At 45.5% G+C, this 23510-nt stretch overlaps 2 protein-coding genes across 4 annotated transcripts; both read right to left on the reverse strand.

The window, feature by feature from the left end:
* Positions 1–1053: 1053 nt before the first annotated feature.
* Positions 1054–8616, reverse strand: LOC125515625 (disease resistance protein RGA5-like). The gene is made up of 3 exons (XM_048681136.1): positions 8511–8616; positions 6325–7211; positions 1054–3236 (listed from the first exon to the last, which is right to left on the reverse strand). Exons 2-3 carry the CDS (start codon positions 7146–7148, stop codon positions 1295–1297), a joined length of 2766 nt encoding a protein of 921 aa, XP_048537093.1. The 5' UTR covers positions 7149–7211; positions 8511–8616; the 3' UTR covers positions 1054–1294.
* A 4981-nt stretch (positions 8617–13597) lies between these two features.
* Positions 13598–18870, reverse strand: LOC125515627 (disease resistance protein RGA5-like). Of its 3 annotated transcripts, none has more exons than XM_048681139.1 (6): positions 18647–18870; positions 18369–18506; positions 18173–18225; positions 17877–17971; positions 16859–17784; positions 13598–15761 (listed from the first exon to the last, which is right to left on the reverse strand). In XM_048681139.1, exons 5-6 carry the CDS (start codon positions 17695–17697, stop codon positions 13790–13792), a joined length of 2811 nt encoding a protein of 936 aa, XP_048537096.1. In that variant the 5' UTR covers positions 17698–17784; positions 17877–17971; positions 18173–18225; positions 18369–18506; positions 18647–18870; the 3' UTR covers positions 13598–13789. The 3 variants fall into 3 exon arrangements, with proteins under 3 accessions (XP_048537096.1, XP_048537094.1, XP_048537095.1); XM_048681137.1 differs by having other exon boundaries at positions 18369–18512; XM_048681138.1 differs by having other exon boundaries at positions 17877–18225; positions 18369–18512.
* Between the last annotated feature and the right edge of the window lie 4640 nt (positions 18871–23510).

A 23510-nucleotide genomic window follows, 5' to 3' on the forward strand; every position in this document is an offset into this window, starting at 1 on the left:
CAAAAGAAAAGAAAGAGAAAACAAAAAAGAAACAAATGCGAACAACGACGGATCAACGAAAACGATGAAGACCCACAGCCGCTGCGCCCACCGGAGAGTTCCACCACACTCCGAGCACTCCGGACCGCCGCATACCAATCAACACCTTCAAGAAGGACCGTGACGCCGACGACGCTGCTGCCCGGACAAGTCCTAGGGTTTCCCCCGGTATGTAGAGGATTGCGGGGGAAGGGGCAAACCCGATGTCCTTCAGGAAGGCACGGCGGCGCCCACAGACGTCACCTCGTCGGTGCCGGACAAGCCGACACGGATTTCTCCGGACCACCAACCACCCACGACTCCCGACGATCCATCATGCGCCACCAAACACGCCGCACACCAACATGCGCCACCACGGCCGTGCAGTCCCCATCGCCGTCTCACCGTGGCAAACGAAGCGAGACCGGCGGGAGCAGAGAAGGCAACCGGGAACGAGGGGCAGCAGCAACAGCAACCACGCCGGAGGTGACAACCTCCACCGCCCGAGGCGGGAACCGACCGGACGTAGCAACAGGGGCAAACCGGGCAACCGCGGCCAAATCGACAGGGGGAAAGGGAAGGTGGAGAAGTGGCCCATGGCCACGGCCGGCGTTGTGCCGACTCCAGCTCCCCCGCGAAACCATGTTTCGCCCCCGCGCCGAAGGCCCAGCTAGGCCCAGCCGAGCCCGAGACGGGCTCGTGAAGCCCTCGTCGCCGCGCTGCAGTACACGAGCCGCCGTCGCCGCTACCCCCTGCACGAGTCGCCCTGCCGTCCGCCGGAAACGCCGCAGAGGAGTTCCGGCCAGGTCCGCCCAGACCCAGATAGCAAAGGAGAAATGCATTACCGGTACAGCTACAGAATGATGACTTGCCAAAGAGCACGACAACTAGAGAATGACGACTATGAATGGTCGCCCAATAATATTAAACCATCAACACATATGGATGACTGATTATTACAGAAAATGTAGTGCACTAGAATTTTGTATCATTATCCGTAGTACATTATTATCCGACAGAGAGAATAGTGTATCATAAAAGAGAGATGAATCGAGCCAAACACTATTAAACTTCAGAACCGGCTGGCCGGAATACAAGCAGAAGCAACTCCCCTGTTGTTGGCTTCTTTGTTAAAATTATCACTGAAATCTCCCAAAGAGTAGATTTTTTATGAAAATCTAACAACACCAACGGCTCAACAAACACTAAACTTCAGAACATGCAATGCCTGCCGGACGACGAATAGCAACAACTCCCCGGTTATTGCCTTGTTTACTCAACGTCTCTGAAAGAGTAGACTAGGGTGGTTGGGATGTGTGCTGGCTCCTCTCTCCATGGCAGTCTTCACAGCTTCAACAATGCCATCATCACCAACAACCATAATGCATTTAACACTAGCGAGGCAGGGGAGGTTCTCAATTCCAAAGCCGAGAGAGTTAGCTTCAACCATGCAAAACGCATTAAGCTCTAGTTTTTCAAGCTTTGGCATGGATCCTGTCCCAAACATCAGATCTACTGGTTCCAAACATCCGCCATAAATAAAAATCTTCAAGAATCGGAACCCAACCTCACCACTGAATCTGAGCTTTCCGCTTGACTCTGTTTGTTCCACCAGATACATAACGAGCAGACTGGGTAAAGCCCCAAGGGTGCAGAGGTCGTCCTGCTTGAACCTCTTCACAACAAGGCGTAGCTGCTGGAGGTTTCTGAGGGAGCCCACCCATGTCGGCTGCGGGAAGGCTGGAAACCATATAAAAAGGTTATCGAGGGTAGGCAGGCACAAAGATTCCTCATGTAAGAGGCCGCTCCGATCCCCAATAGTCAGGGAGCGGAGATTTTGGGTGCCTAGCTTATACAGGGAGGAGACAATAGCTTTGTTGTGCTCCCCCCCAACCATATTTGTATCCTCAGTGTCAGAATCAAATCCGAAATCAAGGTGAATCCGCAGATTCCTCAAATTCATTAGTTGACCAAGGCCGCACAGGAAGTCTAATGGCTGAATGGAGGCATTGACAACTTTCAACGTCTCTATTGCTTGCATCTTTGCAATCCCATCAGGAAATTTAACAAAATCATTAACAAGTAGATGCATCAATTTTCTGAGGTTAACAATAGATGCAGGTAATTCCTTTACATATGTCCCTGTTAGGTCCAGCACCTCTAAGCATCCTAAACGACCAATTTGTTCTGGGAGCTTGCTTATTTCTGTACATTTGAGATTTAGGTACCTCAGCTGGAACAACCTCACTATATTTTCAAGATGATGATCTTCCAATTCGGAGCAATTCATCAAGTCAAGAACATGTAGATGTCTGAACTCCTCCAAAGAAGGGATTTCCAATAGACCCCTAACCATAGTAAGTGATCGGACATGGGAAAACACGAGATCTGCTATCAATACTGCTGAATTTCCTTTCTCGACACCTTGTACACAGAGTCGGCGAACAACTTTGCTTTGGTTCCTAATTGTCAGAGTGGGAACCCCAAGTATAGTAACAAAGTTCTCTTCTATAGACTTGGATATGATGAAGTCAAGAATTGTGTCATGAACTCGACAACTCTTCACATTTTGATATACATCTATCTCCCCAGGTTGGATCAATCCCCTATTGAGCAGTTCATTAAAACACCTTTCTCCAAACTCATATGCACTGTACTTGCCTTCTCTGTGAATGAATCCTTCAGCAATCCATCTTCTTATCAAGCCCTCCATCTCTATAGTAGAATCTTCCAGATATATGCTCAGATATAAGAGGCATGTTTTTAGATAAGAAGGCAGATCAAAGTAACTAAGTGATAATATCTTCATCATGCCTTCAACACTAGAATTCCTTTCAAGTGCACGCCCAATTGAATCTTTCACTTCATTCCATAGATCCTCTGTTTTATCTATGTTAGCCAACAAACCAGATATAGCAATGATCGCCAATGGCAACCCATCACATTTTCTTAATATCTTCTTAGAAATTTCTTGAAGGTGGGAAGGGCAATCTTCATCAGACTTAAATATTCTTCTGTGAAATAACTGCCTTGAGTGCCCCATATCGAGAGGCCTTATATTATAAATATGGCCATTTAGTGATGAACAACATAAATGAGCGACATTGTTCATACGTGTAGTTGTGATTATTCTATTGCTAGAACTTGTAGTGGGGAATGCACACTTAATAATATTCCATGTATCCACATCCCAGATATCGTCAACAACAACAAAGTACCTGTACATGGGTAAATAAATATTAGCATACCTTTGAAATAAAGAGTGTACTATGTACACAGATAAAAAATAAGTGGAACACTTCAATATTGACAGCAAGAAAAGGATAAATACAAGTACTAAAGGGGCATATGTTACAAATTTAATTCGTCTGTGCACGCCCATGTTAGTTTGGCGCATTATAGAGAGCAAGGTAAATAAGTAATCGTTTAAACAAGAGGCCTGGCCGTGGAAAAGACCAAGAATGGACAATTATGTTGAAAGAAGAGAGATGGATCAAAAGATGAATAATCATATGTGCTTAACTTTTTGTGGAAGGGGCGTCGACCAGGGTGGTCATGACCAACGATCAAAGATATAGTGATTTAAAATGAAAACAGATTAAATTACATATATAATATAGTCAAAATTATAAGTTCCCTCATAGAATATATTTTTTAGTACTCCTCCTAGGTGTGCATTCTAGCGCCTACATAAGGACTTGTAAGTTGGTTCGTAGCCATAGTGTGTGTTGAAGAAGAAAAAACGCCGTCCGTGTGTTAAGGCGTTTAGAACAACAAAAACAATAACAACAACAAAGTCTTTAGTCCCAAACAAGTTGGGGTAAGCTAGAGGTGAAACCCATAATATCTCGCGATCAACTCATGGCTTTGGCACATTGATAGCATGCTTCCACGCACCCATGTCCATAGCTAGTTCTTTGATGATACTCCAATCCTTCATGTCTCTCTTAACGGACTCCTCCCATGTCAAATTCGGTCTACCCCGACCTCTCTTGACATTCTCCGCACACTTTAGCCATCCGCTATGCACTGGGGCTTCTGGGGGCCTGCGCTGAATATGCTCAAACCATCTCAGACGATGTTGGACAAGCTTCTCTTCAATTGGTGCTACCCAACTCTGTCTCGTATATCATCATTCCGGACTCTATCCTTCCTTGTGTGACCACACATCCATCACAACATATATACGCATCTCCGCCACACCTAACTATTGAACATGTCATCTTTTAGTCGGCCAACACTCAGAGCCATACAACATTGCGGGTCGAACAGCCGTCATGTAGAACTTGTCTTTTAGCTTTTGTGGCACTCTCTTGTCACAGAGAATGCCAGAAGCTCGGCGTCACTTTATCCATCCGGCTTTGATTCGATGGTTCACATCTTCATCAATACCCTCATCCTCCCGCAACATTGACCCCAAATATCAAAATGTGTCCTTCTGAGGTACCACATGCCCATCAAGGCTAACCTCCTCCTCCTCACACCTAGTAGTACTAAAACCGCACATCATGTACTCGTTTTTAGTTCTACTAAGCCTAAACCCTTTCGATTCTAATGTTTATCTCTATAACTCTAACTTCTTATTTACCCCCGCCAGACTATCGTCAACTAGCATCACATCATCCGCAAAGAGCATACACCATGGGATATCTCCTTGTATATCCCTTGTGACCTCATCCATCACCAAGGCAAAAAGATAAGGGCTCAAAGCTGATCCCTGATGTAGTCCTATCTCAATCGGGAAGTCATCGGTGTCGACATCACTTGTTCGAACACTTGTCACAACATTATCCTACATATCCTTGATGAGGGTAATGTACTTTGTTGGGACTTTGTGTTTCTCCAAGGCCCACCACATGACACTCCTCGATATCTTATCATAGGCCTTCTCCAAGTCAATGAACACCATATGCAAGTCCTTCTTTTGCTCCCTGTATCTCCCCATAAGTTGTCGTACCAAGAAAATGGCTTTCATGGTCGACCTCCCAGGCATGAAACCAAACCGATTTTTGGTCACGCTTGTCATTCTTCTTAAGCGGTGCTCAATGACTCTCTCCCATAGCTTCATTGTATGGCTCATCAGCTTAATTACACGGTAATTAGTACAACTCTGAACATCCCCCTTGTTCTTGAAGATTGATACTAATATACTCCGTCTCCATTCTTCTGACATCTTGTTTGTCCGAAAAATGAGGTTGAAAAGCTTGGTTAGCCATACTATCGCTATATCCCTGAGGCCTTTCCATACCTCAATGGGGATACAATCAGGACCCATCGCGTTGCCTCCTTTCATCGTTTTTAAAGCCTGCTTGACCTCAGACTCCTGGATACAACCAGGTCCGTGTGTCGAGGCGTTTGCGGCAGGAAATTATTGTGTGCAGTGTGTTCCTTTTCTTCTTCCACCTTCGTCCGAGCGAGAGAGAAAGAGAGGCCGACTAGGGTTTGTCCCAACATTTGGTATTCAGAGCCACAAGATTCGGGGCCTTGGCGGACGCGGAGGCGACGCGCGGTGAGACCACGGCGAGATCCCTTCGGGCACCACCCTTCTCTCTAGTGTCTTCCATGGCCTCCTAGTAGATCGTAAGATAGGAGTTGCATTAATCGCCGACAAACACGAACATGAGTGCTTAAATGACATTGATTAAGTATAGACTCAACCAACACAACATAATCTAATTTGGTACAGTAACAATGGAGAGGAGGGCGATCAATCACAGTGGTTCAAACATGATCAACGGAGATGAGAGTGATGATTGGCAATGGTTTGAACATGGTGCATGTCATGGCCACTTTATTTGGTGTATACTCCGTATATGTTAGAGAAGCATGAATGCAGAAGTTCAAATAACAGATGCATGGATCGAATAATCATGTCCGCACGTGATGTGTGTGTGTGTGCGCATGATTAATCCGGACCAAGAATAAATATAGGTGGGTGCATGCTGCATGCACATCATATGATCAGGTGATTCAAATGGACGAGTGGATATAACAGGCTTAACTAATGTAAAGACATGAAGGAAGCACATAAACAATGAACGTTAGGTCTTAATTAGGGTAGGTTGTGACTCGGGGCCTGTTCGGCAGCTCGCCAGCTCCCAGCTTCTGCGAATTTTAAAAACAATACAAATTTTATGATTATCTTTTCTCATAACATATTAAAAAAATTGGTCGAACTATTTTGGTGATAGGTTTACACATGGAAACAAATTTTAAAAACAATACAAATTCATGTGGTATATCTAAATAACGTTTTTTATACATTCAAGGATGCCAAACATATATGAGTTTGGAGTGAGATAGTACCTTTTGTCAACAAGGAAACTAGAGATCTTGGAGATAAGTTGTTGTTCATCCCTAGCTTTGGTATGGGCATAATCTTTATTTGCCACTTCACTGAGAATAGTTCTCAAGATTTTCTTCATGTTCGGATTTCGTGACACTGATACGAAAGCCCGACACTCAAATTTTCCTTTAAGATCTTGATACACTTGGTTTGCAAGAGTTGTCTTGCCCATTCCTCCTGATCCAACTATGGAGAGTATTTTTGGTTGTTGTTGTTGCACTGGCGCATATACATTCCCTTCTGTCAACAATCTGATTATCTCAGCCTTGGGTTCGTCAATACCGACAAGCTTTGAGGCATCCTCGAAGATAGCAAGAGCCCTAGGGTCAACGGTTGCATTTTTTGTGTTGGAGAAGGCCTGAGTTGTCTTGTACCTTTGATTCCTCTCGCCCGCCTCAATGACTTGATTCTTCAAATCTTGGAACGTCCGATGGTGAGCCTTCCTCTTCCCCAATGTCCCCAGAATGTGTTTGATCTTCTTTATGAAGCCATCCGGCTTAGCGTCTTTGTGGTCGAGACCTTGCATGAAGTCGTCAATGGAGTCCTCTATATCATAGGAGAGCTCCCGCACCATGGTCATCCATACCTTGTCCTGCACGTCAAGATCCTCCTCCTCCGACATCTTAAGGAGAAAGGCATGCATGGCAGTAAGCTCATCAGTTAGAAACTTAATCTCACCGCACACCCCTTTGAGACGATTGTACTCGTCGACCAGCAGAGTGCCCAGCTTCTCCAGGACGGAGTTAAGGGCCCCCGTGGCCACACTCACAAGAGCCACCTCCATGCGACGCAGGACGTGCTAGCTCAGTTAGTTTGCGGCCATGGAGCTCGTAGATGGTTAAATGCACTGACAATTAATAAACGGGTGAGAGGCATGCAGAGGCCAGAACAGAACGAAGAAAATTCTCAAGATTACGGTTGCCGGTACAATAGTCTCCAAAGTCTAGATATAGAAACAGACCCAAAAAAACAGAAATATGATAAAAGAAATACATGTAGAAAAGCTACATCATCAGTTATTTTGTATAACATGAATCACTCTATTCGGTCTTCTGAAAGCTGTCGTACGTCCATGGGCCAGTTTGCGGTTGCTGAAATTTTTATTTTTTTGCTCAGCTTATAATCTGCCGTGGAAAAATAGCGACCAAAACAGACAAAATCGAGTTGGTTTTAGGCAAAAGCTGGTTGAAATGTTGGATAACTGATCATAATCCACCTCAATGGCACCAAGCTGAGACTTAGACAAGGAGAGACAAGCTTTTGAATTTTTCAATATGAGCATCGTTACTAGGGATGAAAACGGAGCGGAAATGGACGAAACTGGGTGCTACCATATTTGTTTTTTTTTGCAGAAGCGGAAACAAATACGAAAACCTCGAAAATGAATACGGAAACAAATACTACCGGAAACAGACACGGAACGAATACAGAGCGGACACTGAAACAAAACGGTGTGTTGGTCGGAACTTAAAACCCCCTTGAATCATAGAGAAATACACACAAAAGACAAAGAAATTTAAGAAATTGTTAACATGGCTACATGATAATATGGTTGTGTTGGCAACATGGGGTAGTATTGTAATAGTACATGACAATTCCGTATTGTGTCTAGTTGAGAATGTGTGTGGAAGTAAAAGTTGGTCCTCAAATGATCTAGTCTGCTCATTGTGTCATTGTGTGTTGTTTGGTAATTGGGCTACAAAGCAGCCATGGGCCTATAGTAGAAACGGAAATTCCATATTCACAGAAACGGAAAGTTTCGTTTCCACGTCTGTTTCACCGGAAAACACCATTCCGTTTTTGTTTCCGTTTCCGCATAAAAAATTCCACTTCCATTTCCATTTTGCAAATTTCCGTTTCCGTTTTCATATTTCCTCTCCGTTTCTATTTTTCCTCCGGAAAAGCGGAAACTTTTCACTCCATTTTCATCCCTATTACCAACGCAATATTTTTATTATATTTTAAAATACACATTTATCTTAAGAAAACTTCCAAAAATCATGATATACATTTTCTGGATTTTCATGATATGCATGTAAGCCTAAATTCACCAAACAACAACTCCATTGATCCCTTGGTGGTGGCATCACACTGTACTAGATGAGAAAACAGCATGGCAGGGGAGATGGATGAGGTCGGTACTTACCGGGATCCCACCGTCGACCAGACTCCGGCGACGCGTGAAGCAAGCAGCAGCAGCAGCGATACTTGTGCAGTGGCGCAGGACCAAGGAGAGGATGGAAATATCTATACTTATGTGTAAGGGTTTATTAGCTAGCAAAACGTGTGTACCTAACGCTACACTTGACTTGACTTGTATTCCTGACCACACGTGGGTTATGGATGGTAATCCTTTGGACTGCCAATCAAGTGGAGCTTGCTTGTGTAGCCCATCGTTGTGCAGAAAACAAGTGGAACGCATGAGCCAAAAGAGTGGGAATGGAGAGAATTCTAAAGATTGCCACCACGTACGGTCAAGACCCAAACAACTACTCCAGCATCCACTCATCACTAAAAATGTTGAAACTGCGGAATATCGCCGGGATCAAACTGTAAAGCCCACGAACGCATCTACCTTAGAGCAACTCTAATGGGGCGACCCATTTCCTCCGCGACCATCCGTTTGGATCGGTGCGGACAAAAAAGTTGGCCTAATGCGCTGACCTAAACGGACGCGCGTCCGCTTTTGTCCGCCTGCCGACCCATTCCCGGGACATTTTTTAGCCGGATTTGCGTCGGCGCGGACACGAGACGGACGCGCACGCGCTCGCCCTCTTTCCTCACCGGGCCCGCTGGTCGGTGGCACATTGGATTGGCCGCTCCCCATCAAACAGCATACCCTCGCCCGACTGCTTCGTCGCCGATACCGCCGGCCATTTTTTTCGATAAAATGAATACATAGATAGTTCTAGCGTACACGGTTAAAGAAAAGACCACTACTCGTCGCTTTTTGACTCCAACTCGGTAACGTCCTCCTCCGACGTCTGAATGTAGGCGTCAGCATGCTGCTCGTCTTCAAAGTCCCAACCCGACGTTTCTCGTAGCTTCAGTTTCAATTGTACCGCCTGCTTCCGCGAACGCTTGTCCTCCCGATAGGCGGCTCGCACCATCCTCCTCGCGTCCCTCTCCAACCTCCTTTGCTTGTAGAACTGGCGCTCGTCGACGATGTCCTGCGGGAAGCGTTCGCGCCACACCACCATGGCTTCCACGTCCATCGCGGCGATGGCGAGGCGACGCTGCCGCCTCCGGTGGACACGACGATCCTCGTCGGTGAAAAGCCGCGGGAGAGGCGCCAGATCCTGCGCCCGCTGGCTCGACACGTCGGGAAAATTCATATCCCGACGAGGCCTCAGGAGGCGCCACGCCGCCGCGTCATGCGCGCGGGCCGCCTCCTCTGCGGTGTCGAAGGTGCCGAGGCTGAGACGTTTCTCGCGAAACCAGATCTCGGAGAAGAAGGCGTCGGAGCGGTGCTCGCGGACTCCGCGAAAATCCGAAGCGCCCAGCCGGCGGATCGACAAGGTGGCGCAGCGGCGAGACGAGTGGGCAGCGGACAATGAGCGGGGCAGAGTGTGGAGGGAGCGCCTTCTTATAACGAGCCTCGGCCGCGGCGCGCGCGCGAACCTTTCCCGCGCGCTGGAGCGCGAAAACCAAGGCGACGGCATGGCCGCTGGCATGATCTAAAGCGCGCACGGTCATGAAATGGGTTGGCCCGTTGGACGCACTGCCGACCCAAAACTAAAAGAGGGCGGACGCGGGCGGGCGGCCGACCCAAACGGACAAAAGGCGGACAAAAATGCCGTCTATTTGGGTCGGCTCGTTGGAGTTGCTCTTAGTATAGCACCTTCTTCGTTGCCTTATCCTGGATCAAAACCAAGAAAGGGTGAAACTCAAGGAAGACATAATTATTAATTGCAATCCGATGGACGGAGAGGAGATTCTCTGAAGCACTAGGGACATGAAAAAACTATAAGATGAATTTTTCTACATGAGTATTTTATAATTGAGTGACCAACGTGACAAATCTTTTATAACTCCTCCACTAGCAGTGTGGGTATGATCTTGCCCGGCCGTGGTACTTTTCCCGCATGGCCACCTTCTCGAGCTCACCGGTGATGTGGTTTGTGGCATCACTATCCACATACCACTTTGTGTCCACACCATATGATCCATCAGCTGCACCCGCCACCTTCTCTTCTGGTGGTGAGTCATCATCATCATCAAAACGATACCAGCAGTCCTTAGCTGAGTGGCCGGGCTTGCCGCAAATCTGGCACCGGAAGGCGTCAGCGCGTTTGTTGGTGGAGTTGCGGCGGCCCTTGTTATTGTAGTAGTAGGAGGGGCCGACACGGGGTGTTCTTTCCAGTTGAGAGAAGTCTATACCTGAAAACTCAGAAAAATTAACCTGGAAAGCGGATTAGGAGGAGCCAACAGGAACAGAAACTCAGAAAAATTAACCCGAGATTGTTGACCCACGAGGGATGCAGTGATGCAAAACGTAGAAGCCATGGTTCAGCAGCGTGTGTCCGGGATGTAGTGCAGTGTACAGCGGAATCTCTTGGGCCCATTCAACAAGAGTCTTGGACTCGATCTTAAGCGAGGACACTGACTGAAGTACCCAATCTGCTGCCATCGAAGCACCCGAGGATCTTTGGTACAGATGGATTTGATGGCTGGGGCTTGGGCTGCAGGATGCAATCTTTGAGGACACCTATTAGGGGTTTTGTTGCGCAGAACTGCAGATCCTCCATTGGAATCATCTCCAGGAAACAGAGAGCGTCTCCTTTGCAGCATCTCCAAGATGTACACTGCAAAAAAGAAGGAAAATTACAACCCGAATACTGAATGGAATAGAAATGTGTACAGAGAAAGAGCAATTGCAGTTTGCATGTTAATTATGTTTCTCGTAGCCAATTTCGAAACAGCAGCACTGCTTGTATATCGGAAACAATAAAGATACAACTGTATAAGCGCCTGCAGAAACAAGCAGAAACGACACGTCAACTGAAACTTGTACACATCCACTGCATTCTGTGTTGGATCGGCCATTGATCTCCGAAACAATCTAATAATGAATAATCATCGCACAGCCTGAAGATACAGACACATTCACAGGTTTTTTTAAATCTTTATATGTGGTCTTGTTGAGGGGTGTTTAGTGCCTCAATCAAACCACCGCGCATCCTCGACGGTACATGTCAGCCAAAGGATATGGAAGTGCGGATGGTCGCACGGAGTCAATTCCTGGTTCTAGGCATTTTCCGATGCCCGGCACCATCTTCTTCATGCAGCCCATTCACGAAACAACATCAGCCAGGACACAGAAATAATCATCTGCTGTCCTGACTCATCTTGATCATAGCTAGCAATAATCATCTGCTTCTGCAAAATCAATTAGTGATCGGTAACATCAAATTTTTAACAGCAGCAATACTATATAGCAATCTTACATTGAAGGCGAAAGACTGCAAGCATATATAACATCATGCAAGTCGTCGAGAAAACGAGAAGACCTCATGAATTGTTTAAGTTCGGGATACTACAACAGGGGCACTGAGCTTCATTGACGGCTAGTTTGCCGAAGAACTCGATGAAGGAAATAACTAGCCAAGAACAAAATGGCTTCATCCAGTTTAAACAACTACCAGCACCTCATATATATGTACTCATCTCTAACTGCAGGATGAAGCCACTCACAGATTTGAGTACCTACCTATTGAGAAACAACATATGCAATTTCTAAATGACAACCTGGATGCTATACAAAGCTCAAGAGGTGTCTCCTTGAGAGACAGAGTGAACTGAATGCGGTTTACCCATTCAGAAAGGGCACGCATTTCCTGAATGACTGAACTGGAATTGTTGACAGCAACAATTAATCTGGACTCGATGCTCAAGCATGGGTGCCAATGACCCTGAACCTATCTTTAGATTTTGATCGCTGCTAATTTTTCAGACTCAATAGTGGGCAGAGCAGGCAAGCCTCCAATCCAAGGTTGCAGAGGTCTTCCAGCCCGACTTCCTCCACTGGACACCAGCACTCTTTTTTGTTGTTGATGTTGACAAGGGATCCCACCCGCAATGAGATGGGCCCGGTGCCTTCTTCAGTTTGCCAACGAACTTGCTGAAGGAAATAACCACACGGACATGACTGTATTTATCGGGGACAAAAAACCAAACAACTGAAGATGCACAATTCACAACCAAAAAAAAAGAAAAAGAAAGGGTCTCTCTCAAACACCTACAACTATAGTGTGTGTACTCTAGCCGGCTGCTCTCGAGATCTTCAGTACTGAAAATGTCTTGTATCTGTATTACTGGAAGTGCCTTACAGAACTTGCTTCACTTATAAACCCAACCGGAGATCTTCAGTACTAAGAAAGGTAAAAATGCCCCCAGCACACTTAATTCTTGAATACATTGCTTAGAAAACGTAGAGAGATTATCGTCTGCTGTCCTGAAGCATCGATTTGGAGTTTAACTATCATTGCAAAAAAAATGATGGGTACCACTACCAGCAGAAAGGGCATGTCTGCAGAAACTTAGACACATTCATTGCAGACTGCTACGTACTGCAAATTAATTGATGATTGCTAAAATCGAAATTTAACTGCAATATATATAATATATCAACAGTATATTGATCTGTGAAAGACTGTAATCATATATAACAGCATCCAAATCATCGAGCTCATCGAGTTTTTAGTTCTGGAACCTATAACATGGGCACTGAGCTCCCTTCAAAATTACTAACTTCAGAAATAGCTAAGCAAGAATGCAATAAAATTGCACAATTTAAACAACTGTCAGCACCAATCTCTGACTGAAGGCAGTTTACCCATTCAGAAAGAGCACACATTTTCTGAATGACAACTCTAACTGGGATTGTTGACAGCAGGAACTAATCTGGCCTCAAGATCAGCCACAACACTCAAGTGCCCAATAATCAGCCAGTACTGATCTGGTTACCGCTGCAATTGATTAACAGATGAACTGTAAAATCAGGATTTAATTGACAGTAATACATACCAGTTGACAGGCTTATATTAAGCTGCAGCAAACATATACAACAACGTCCTAATTGTTCAGAGAACTATTGAGAAGAAGCGCATAACAGGGGCACAAAATCTTGCTTCATAAAGAGCACGACGACTACACACAGGTGGATAAAAGAGCAAAGGAGAAGTGTATTATCACTATAGATACAGAATGATGACTTCCAAAGAGGATGACAACTAGAGAATGACGACTACGAATGGTCGCCCAATAATATTAAACCATCAACACGTACGGATGACCGATTATTACAGAAAATGCAGTACAGTAGCAGTCTTAACCAATTCTACAATTTTGTATCATTATCCAACATTATTATCCGACTGAGAGAATAGTGTATCATAAAACAGAGATGAATGGAGCCAAGCACTATTAAACTTGAGAACGGGCGAAGTCTATCCAAGCTGGGGGGGGGGGGGGGGGTAACGGGCGAAATCTCTGAAAGAGTAGACTAGGGTGGTTAAGATGTGCGCTGGCTGCTCTCTCCATGGCAGTCTTCACGGCTTCAACAATGCCATCATCACCCCAAACCGTAATGCATTTGACACTAGTGAGGCAAGGGAGGTTCTCAATTCCAAAGCCCAGAGAGTTAGCTTCAACTAAGCAAATATAATTAAACTCGAGTTTTTCCAGCTTTGGCATGGACCCTGTCCCAAACATCAGATCTACTGGTTTATAACATCCAGCATAAATAAAAATCTTCAAGAATCGGAACCCAACATCACCACTGATTCTGAGCTTTTCGTTTGACTCTGTTTTTCCCACCAGATACAGAACGAGCAGACTGGGTAAAGCCCCAAGGGTGCAGAGGTCGTCCTGCTTGAGCACCTTCACAAAAAGGCGTAGCCGTTGGAGGTTTTTGAGGGAGCCTACCCATGTCGGAACCTGTGGGAAGGCCGGAAAACAGATAGAAAGGTCATTGAGGGTAGGCAGGCACAAAGATTCCTCATGTAAGAGGCCGCTCTGATCCCCAAAAGCCAGGGAGCGGAGATTCTGGGTGCCTAGATTACACAGAGAGGAGACAAGAGCTTTGTTGTGCTCCTCCCCAAGAGGAATTTCAAGGATAAGCTTCAGACTCCTCAAATTCATTACTTGACCAAGGCCGCACAGGAAGTATAATGGCTGAATGGAGGCATCAACATATTTCAACGTCTCCAGTGCTTGCATCTTTCCAATCCCATCAGGAAATTTAACATCACGTTCAACAAGTAGATGCACCAATTTTCTGAGATTAACAATAGATGCAGGTAATTCTCGTATAGAAGTCTCTCTTAGGTCCAGCACCTCTAAGCATCCTAAACGCCCAATTTGTTCTGGGAGCTTGCTTATTCCTGTACGTTTGAGATTCAGGTACCTCAGCTGGAACAACCTCACTATATTTTCAAGATGTTGATCTTCCAATTCGGAGCAATCCTTCAAGTTGAGAACACGCAGATGTCTGAACTCCTCCAAAGAAGGAATTGACAACAGACCTCTAACCATAGTAAGTGATCGAACATGGGAAAACACGAGATCTGCGATCAATACTGCTGAATTTCCTTCCTCGACACCTTGTAGACAGAGTCGACGAACAACTTTGCTTTGGTTTACAATTGTCATAGTGGGAACCCCAAGTATAGTAACAAAGTTCTCTTCTATGGACTTGGATATGATGAAATCAAGAATTGTGTCATGAACCCGACAACTCTTCACTTCGCCATAGATATCTGTCCCCCCAGGTTGGATCAAACCCCTATTGAGTAGTTCATTAAAACACCTTTCTCCTACCTCATATGCCGTGTATCTGCCTTCTCTATGAATGAATCCTTCACCAATCCATCTTCTTATCAGGTCCTCCTTCTCAATAATAGAATCTTCTAGATACATGCTCAGGTATAAGAGGCAAGTTTTTAAATAAGGAGGCAGATCAAAATAACTAAGTGACAATATCTTCATCATTCCTTCGACGCAAGGATTCCTTTCAAGTGTACGACCAATTGAATCTTTCACTTGATTCCACAGAACCTCTGTTTTTTCTGTGTTAGCTAACAAACCAGATATAGCAATGATCGCCAAAGGTAACCCATCGCATTTTTGCAATATTTGCTTAGAAATTTCTTGAAGGTATGAAGGGCAATCTTCATCGGACTTAAATAATCTTGTGTGAAATAACTGCCTTGAGTGCACCATATCAAGAGCCCTTATATTGTAAATATGACCATTGAATGATGAACAACATAAATGAGCGACACTGTTCATACGAGTGGTGGTGATTATTCTACTGGTAGAACTTGTAGCGGGGAATGCACGCTTAATAATATCCCACGTATCCACGTCCCATATATCGTCAACAACAACAAAGTACCTGTATAAGGACAAATTAGCATAGCTGTAAAGTAAAGTGTTCTGCGTAGACAGACAAAGAGTAAATGAAACACGTTAAGATTGACAAAATGAAAAGTATAAGCACACAAGTGCTAAAAGAGCATATGTTACATACTTAATTCCTTTTGCATGTCCATGTTAGTTTGGATAATTACAGAGAGCAAGGGGAATAAGCAATTGTTTAAACAAGAGGCATGCCCACAGAAAAGATCAAGACTGGACAATTATGTTGAAAGACAAGAGATGGATAAAAAGATGTATAATTATACGTTGGCATCGATCAGGTGGTCATGAGCAACAAAGCAAAGAATCTGGGTGTGGACCCAAAGATCCAGTGATCTAAAATGAAAAGAGAGTAAAGTACATATAATATATATATATAATGTGTGTTTTCCCTCATAGACTACTGGTTTGGGCATGCTTTCCCATTAAAAAAATTAGGCTCACTTAACCTAGTAAACTATAGTTTTTTCGATTTTGGATGGCTGCATTGCCAGTGATGTATGGCCATGTAGGGCAACAATAGTGGCTGATGCCTAGTGGATCTCAACGGAGGTGGTCTCGATAGAGCAGTGTGGCGTTCGGTTGGCGGGACGAGGGAGGATAGGAAGACGAGTGTATCAAGGCACGATGCATCTGGTCTGAAGAAACAAGGGGCCCAGAGAAGGGAGAGGTGGAGGTAGAAAAAAGTAATGTGTGTGTCAATTTTTGTGTGAAAATCAGGGTAACATGAATGCCACACTTGCAAAATCAGCATGAGGTAAAGTGCACAGATAATTATAGATCAGGATGTTATGGGAGCTCAAGGAGAGTTAGAAAGAAAAGTGAGCCAAGTTAGTACTGTGAGAAGATGTAGTGTTATGGGGTCCTGACACAAACTTATGCCATATAATTACACAATAAAAGGGAATAGTGATGTGCCTATGTAATGAAGGAGATTCCTGAGCATAGAATTATATGGAACTTTTTAACAAATTCTACTAGTACAATCTTCCTATGATATCTAATTATAAGTAACTATTTTATACATTCAAAGATGACAAGTAGAAATGAAAAAATATTAAAGACAAAATGTACCTTTTGTCTGCTAGAAAATCTATGATCTTGATGATTTGTTGTTGTATATTCCCAGCTTCAGTGGTAGCATAGTCTTTCTTAGCCACTTCACTTAGAATGGTTCTCAAGACATTCGTCATGTCTGGATTTCGTGAAACTGAGATGAAAGCCCAACACTCATATTTTCCTTTTAGCTCTTGATACACTTGGTTTGCAAGAGTTGTTTTGCCCATTCCTCCAGGTCCAGTGATGGAGACTATCTTTGGTTGTTGTTGTTGCTCTGAAGCACGAACATCCTCTTCTGTTAACAGCTTGATTATCTCAGCCTTGGGCTCATCAATTCCGACGAGCTTTGAGGCATGCTCAAAGATAGCAAGGGCTCTAGGGTCAACGGTTGCATTCTTGGAGTTGGAGAAGGCCTCACGACCCTTGTACCTTGCATTCCTCTCACCCACCTCTTTGATTTGTTTCTTCAGATCCTGAATCTCCTTGCCGATCCGACGACGAGCCTTCATCTTCCCCAACTTCCCTAGTGGGTTCTTCACTTTCTCGATGAAGCCATCTGGCTTTTCGTCTTTGTCACCGATGCTTTGCATGAAGTCGTCGATGGCGTCCTCCAGGTCATAGGACAGCTCCCGCACCTCATTCATCCAGACTTTATCCTGCACATCAGGATCCTCCTCCTCCGACATCTTGAGGAGAAAAGCCTCCATTGCGGCAAGCTCATTAGTGAGAGACTTGATCTCCTTTCGAACTGTTTTGAAACGCTTGTACTCATTGCCGAGCAGGACGGTCAGCTTCCCTATGACAGGTTTGAGGACCCCCGTCGCCACGCTGACGAGTGCAGCCTCCATGGCCATGCTAGCTCAGAGCTCGGCCAGTCAACAGTTCGTGGAGCTCAGTTGATGAATGCACTGATAGTAAACAGCCAGCTACAAATCGGCAAGCTGAAAAAGAGGAGAGCATGGTTAGTAGACTGAGCATCCCATGGAACCTGAATTTTTAGTTGTGTCCAAGACGCAGGGAGAAGGGCTCATACCTGATTTGTCGTGCAGACCAGCGCCGCAGTTCGCTCGATTCGCAGTGCAAGTGGACAGTGGATTTGATTTATTCTCCGCGTCGTCCATCTGAACCCTGAAAGAAGATAGATTAACAGAGGTGAGCCAGACCATTGCTGCACCAAAAATGGCCAGTCAAAATTGTGCGTGGTTGCAGAATGCACTGACAGTAAGCAGCTAACTACAAATTGACAACCTGAAAAAGAGGAGGGATTATAACACTGAACAGCTAGTTACAAATCTCTCATGTGGAAGCTGAGTTTTTATTGGTTCATACCTGAATGTCGTGCAACTCAGAGCCAAGCGCACTGACGGTGAACAGTGACATACCTGAAAGAGGATGGATTAACGGAGGTGAGCCCGACCATTGCTGCACCAGACGAGCTACAGAGTGTGCCGGCGCAGTCCACTGCGCGGCGCCGACGGCGGCATCGGAGGAGATGGAAGCAGGGGGCGAGGGGACGGGGCCGTACCTCAAAGGATGGATCCGGCCGCGGCGTTAACCCCGGCACCTCGCCAAGCGAGGAGAATGGGGGTGGGAGCTCGGGCGCCGGCGAGATGGTCGGCGTGTCAGGTGAACAGTGGATTGTTATTTCGTCAGCATCGTCGATCTGGAGCTGAAAGAGAATGGATTAACCAAGGTAAGTGCAAAATTCGCCGCACAGAACGACCCGCGGACCGACCGCGTTCCGGCGCCGGCGGCTTCATACAAGGAGATGGAAGCAGGGGCAAGGGGTGTTCGTACTCGTACCAAGCTGGCTAGCAGGATGGATCCGCCGCGGAATGGGCGGACGACGGCGACCGCGGAGTAAGCCGGCACCTGGCCCGGCGAGGTGAGGCTCGGACGCCGGCGACGCGTGCACTGCGAGACGATGGAGAGTGGGAGTGAGAAGCGAGATGGGGATGGGGATGGATCTCCTGCTCAGTCGCCGCAAACGCGTAAACAAGGACCAGGATGGATCTGGTCGTCGCCAAGTCGTCGCCACACTAGTAGAAAAAGGATCAAATCGTAAAGTACATTAGTGCTGGTTTATATTTGAGCCGGTTCCAACGGCTAGCCGGGCCGCTCTCATTAGTACCGGTTCGTGGCGAACCTTTAGCACCGGTTCGTGCTAATGAGAGTGGTGGCAGGATGTTGTCAGACTGGGGCCCCTCCAGCCCCTTTAGTACCGGTTCTTGGCACGAATCGGTACTAAAGGTCGTCCTACATAAACCCTTCGTCCACCCAAGCTCGCTCTGTTCTTCCCCTTTCCCCTCTCCTCTCTGTTCTTTCCCTCTTCCTCTCGAGCTCATCACACATTTTGCCCAAAATTTGTCAAGATTTGAAGGCCCCCATCCATTCAAATGATCACAAAGGTTAGCAACTTTGTCCTTTCATCTCTCATTGCTAGATTAACTCTTGCAATGCTTTATATAGTGATTAATTTGTGAGTTTAGTAATTTGGGAGGAAATATATATATATGTGCTAGTATTTGATTTATATGCAAGAGGTCAAAAATAACACTTAGTTTGCATATGTAGGTGTGGTTTACTTAGTGCCTTCTAAATCTCCGTCGTAACCACCGTCGATCACCCGCACCGTCCCGTCGCCGGCACCACCTTGTGGTGAGCCTCTTTGTTCATGAAATTTTATATAAAAATTGATGTTTGTGTGATTTGGATATATAGTTACTCGTATAATTATCTTACCCGTACGTTGTTTGTTATACATATAGTGCCATGGTTTTGATATCCGTCCCCGTCGGCCCTCGTCCTTGTTATGATTCGGATGTGGTATATATATTGCATTTCGTGTTTATGACAAATTATACCCATCAAGTTGACATAGAAATTTTTTCTAGGAGGTATGTGAACCGGAAATTCCAACCGACCCTATTGTCGAGAGGTTAAATTTAGTTGAAAGAGAAAACGAGTACTTGAAAGAAAAATTGAAAAGAATTGAGGGGGAGAAGATGGAATTGGAGTTGCATGTTGCCGATGTCGTCGATGATCACAAGATCAAGATGAAGAAAATGCGCTTGAAGATTAGAAAGATTAGAAAATATGCCATCGATAGTGAGGCTTGGTATCATTATGCTGTTGGATCCATTGTTACCTTAGTTGCGATCTTGATCGCATTTGTTGTTGCATTTAAATGCTTTAGCTAGAGAGTTATTTGTTTGTTGCATTTAAGTGTTGTATGAACTTTATGTATGAACTTGTATTAATTTGGTCTATTCGGTGTTGTGTAATGAAGATGAGCCGGCAATGGATGTACGATGACCGATGCTCTCCCCAGTTCGTTGAGGGCATGCATACTTTTCTGCTTGCGGCTGAGGCAAACAAGCGGGCGGATGGTTTTATGCCTTGTCCATGTGTTGGCTGTAAGAATGGTCAGAATTACTCTACGTCAAGAACCATTCACGTCCACCTGTTTAAGTCCGGTTTCATGCCCCACTATAATGTTTGGACCAAGCACGGAGAAAGAGGGGTTATGATGGAAGACAATGAAGAAGAAGAGGACGACGACAGCTATCCTGTCCATGGGTTCCCTGAATACAATGATACAATAATGGGGGAAGAAGCTGAGCCGGTAATGCGGGAAGAAGCTGAGCCGGCAATGCGGGAAGAAGCTGAAGAAGAGGCATCAGATGAGCCCGTTGATGATCTAGGTCGGGCCATTGCCGATGCAAAGAGAAACTGCGCAAGTGATTTGGAGAAGAAGAAGTTGCAGCGCATGTTAGAGGATCACAAAAAATTGTTGTACCCGAATTGCGTAGGTGACAAGAAAAAGCTGGGCACCACACTGGAATTGCTGCAATGGAAGGCAGAGAATGGTGTATCTTATAAGGGATTTGGAAAGTTGCTGGTAATGATAAAGGATATGCTTCCAAAGGACAACGAATTGCCCGAGAGTACGTACGAAGCAAAGAAGGTTGTCTGCCCTCTAGGGTTAGAGGTGCAGAAGATACATGCATGCCCTAATGATTGCATCCTCTACCGCGGTGAGTATGAGGATTTGAACGCTTGCCCGGTATGTGGTGCATTGCGCTATAAGATCAGCCGCGATGACCCTGGTGATGTCGAGGGCGAGCGCCCCAGGAAGAAGATTCCTGCCAAGGTGATGTGGTATGCTCCTATAATACCACGGTTGAAACGTTTGTTCCAAAACAAAGAGCATGCCAAGGCGATGCGATGGCATAGAGAAGACTGTAAGAAAGACGGAAAGTTGAGAGTACCCGCTGACGGGTCGCAGTGGAGAAAAATCGAAAGAAAGTACGGGAAGGAGTTTGCAGATGACGCAAGGAGCGTATGGTTTGGTCTAAGCGCAGATGGCATTAATCCTTTTGGGGAGCAGAGCAGCAACCATAGCACCTGGCCTGTGACTCTATGTTTGTATAACCTTCCTCCTTGGTTGTGCATAAAGCGGAAGTTCATTATGATGCCAGTGCTCATCCAAGGCCCTAAGCAACCCGACGACGACATTGATGTGTACCTAAGGCCATTAGTTGAAGAACTCTTACAACTGTGGAATGAAACAGGTGTACGTGCGTGGGATGAGCACATGGGGGAAGAATTTGACCTAAAGGCGTTGCTGTTCGTGACCATCAATGATTGACCTGCTTTCAGTAACCTTTCAGGACAGACAAACAAGGGATACCGCGCATGCACGCACTGTTTGGACGCTACCGACGGTATATATTTGGCTAATTGTAAGAAGAATGTGTACCTGGGACATCGTCGATTTCTTCCGAGCAGGCATCCCGTAAGAAAGAAAGGCAAGCATTTCAAAGGTGAGGCGGATCACCGGACGAAGCCTCGCCACCGTACTGGTGCTGATGTACATGATATGGTCAAGGATTTGAAGGTGGTCTTTGGAAAGGGTCCTGGTGGACAACCTGTTCCGAATGACGCTGACGGGCGCGCACCCATGTGGAAGAAGAAATCTATATTTTGGGACCTGCCCTATTGGAAAGACCTAGAGGTCCGCTCCGCAATCGACGTGATGCACGTGACGAAGAATCTTTGTGTGGCCCTTCTTGGCTTCTTGGGCGTGTATGGGAAGACAAAAGATATACCTGAGGCACGGGAGGACCAGCAACGTATGCACGGAAAAGACGACATACATCAGGGTCATGCAAGCTACGCTCTTACCAAAGAAGAGAAAGAAATCTTTTTTGAATGCCTGCTCAGTATTAAGGTACCGTCTGGCTTCTCGTCGAATATAAAGGGAATAATAAACATGGCAGAGAAAAAGTTTCAGAACCTAAAGTCTCATGACTACCACGTGATTATGACGCAACTGCTTCCGGTTGCATTGAAGGGGCTTCTACCGGAAAACGTTCGATTAGCCATTGTGAAGCTATGTGCATTTCTCAATGCAATCTCTCAGAAGGTAATCGATCCAGAAATCATACCAAGGTTACAGAATGATTTGGTGCAATGTCTTGTCAGTTTCGAGTTGGTGTTCCCACCATCCTTCTTCAACATCATGACGCACGTCCTAGTTCACCTATGCGAAGAGATTAACGTTTTGGGTCCTGTATTTCTACACAATATGTTCCCCTTTGAGAGGTTTATGGGAGTCTTAAAAAAATATGTTCATAACCGTGCTAGGCCAGAAGGAAGCATCTCCAAGGGCCGTCAAAATGAGGAGGTCATTGAGTTTTGTATTTACTTTATTCCTGACCTTAAGCCGATTGGTGTTCCTGAATCGCGGCATAAGGGCAGACTGGATGGAAAAGGCACGCTAGGAGGGAAACAAATAATATGTATGGACGGACATTCTCTCACTGAAGCACACTACACAGTTTTACAGAATTCTGCCTTGGTGGCTCCGTATATGGATGAACACAAGAATTTGCTACGCTCCAAACACCCGGAGCGGTCTGATGACTGGATTACACATGAACAAATCAGGAGTTTCGCCAGCTGGTTGCAGACACGTACCATGCATGACACCTCTATTGAAGATGACATGTACTTGTTGTCCCAGTTACCATTTTCGAATATAATGACTTTCAAAGGGTACGAGATAAATGGTAATACATTTTAAACGATCGCCCAAGATAAGAAGAGCACCAACCAAAACAGTGGCGTCCGCTTTGATGCAGAAACCAAGACAGGAAAGGAAACATATTATGGTTATATACAGGACATATGGGAACTTGACTATCGACGTGGTTTGAAGGTCCCTTTGTTTCAGTGCAAATGGGTCAATATGACACGAGGCGGGGTAACGGAAGACCCGCAGTACGGATTGACAACAGTGGATCTCAACAATCTTGCGTATGCAGACGAACCATTCGTCCTAGCCAATGATGTGGCACAGGTTTTCTATGTGAAGGACATGTCTACCAAGCCAAGAAAAAGAAAAGATAAGGAAGCGAATGCATCGTACGATGAGCCAAAGCGACACATAGTTCTTTCTGGAAAGAGAAACATCGTGGGAGTGGATGACAAGACAGACAAGTCAGAAGATTATGAAAAGTTTGATGAAATTGCTCCATTCACAGTGAATATTGACCCGAGCATCCCGTTAAATGATGAAGATTTTCCATGGTTACGGCGCAAAGGGACACACGCGAAGAAAAAGTTTCACACCCAAAGATCTGGGATGTGATCGGCTTCACTA

The sequence above is a fragment of the Triticum urartu genome, chromosome 6 (assembly GCF_003073215.2).
Source record: "Triticum urartu cultivar G1812 chromosome 6, Tu2.1, whole genome shotgun sequence".
NCBI lineage: Eukaryota > Viridiplantae > Streptophyta > Magnoliopsida > Poales > Poaceae > Triticum > Triticum urartu.

What these genes read in the sequence shown, in the direction of transcription:
- LOC125515627 (XM_048681139.1), bottom strand. Translation starts at nt 17,697, where the DNA reads ATGGCCATGGAGGCTGCACTCGTCAGCGTGGCGACGGGGGTCCTCAAA. An exon ending in GATTTTCTAGCAGACAAAAG is followed by an intron (nt 15,762 to 16,858) that starts GTACATTTTGTC and finishes GTCCTTATACAG; the next exon opens with GTACTTTGTTGTTGTTGACG.
- LOC125515625 (XM_048681136.1), bottom strand. Translation starts at nt 7,148, where the DNA reads ATGGAGGTGGCTCTTGTGAGTGTGGCCACGGGGGCCCTTAACTCCGTC. An exon ending in AGTTTCCTTGTTGACAAAAG is followed by an intron (nt 3,237 to 6,324) that starts GTACTATCTCAC and finishes ACCCATGTACAG; the next exon opens with GTACTTTGTTGTTGTTGACG.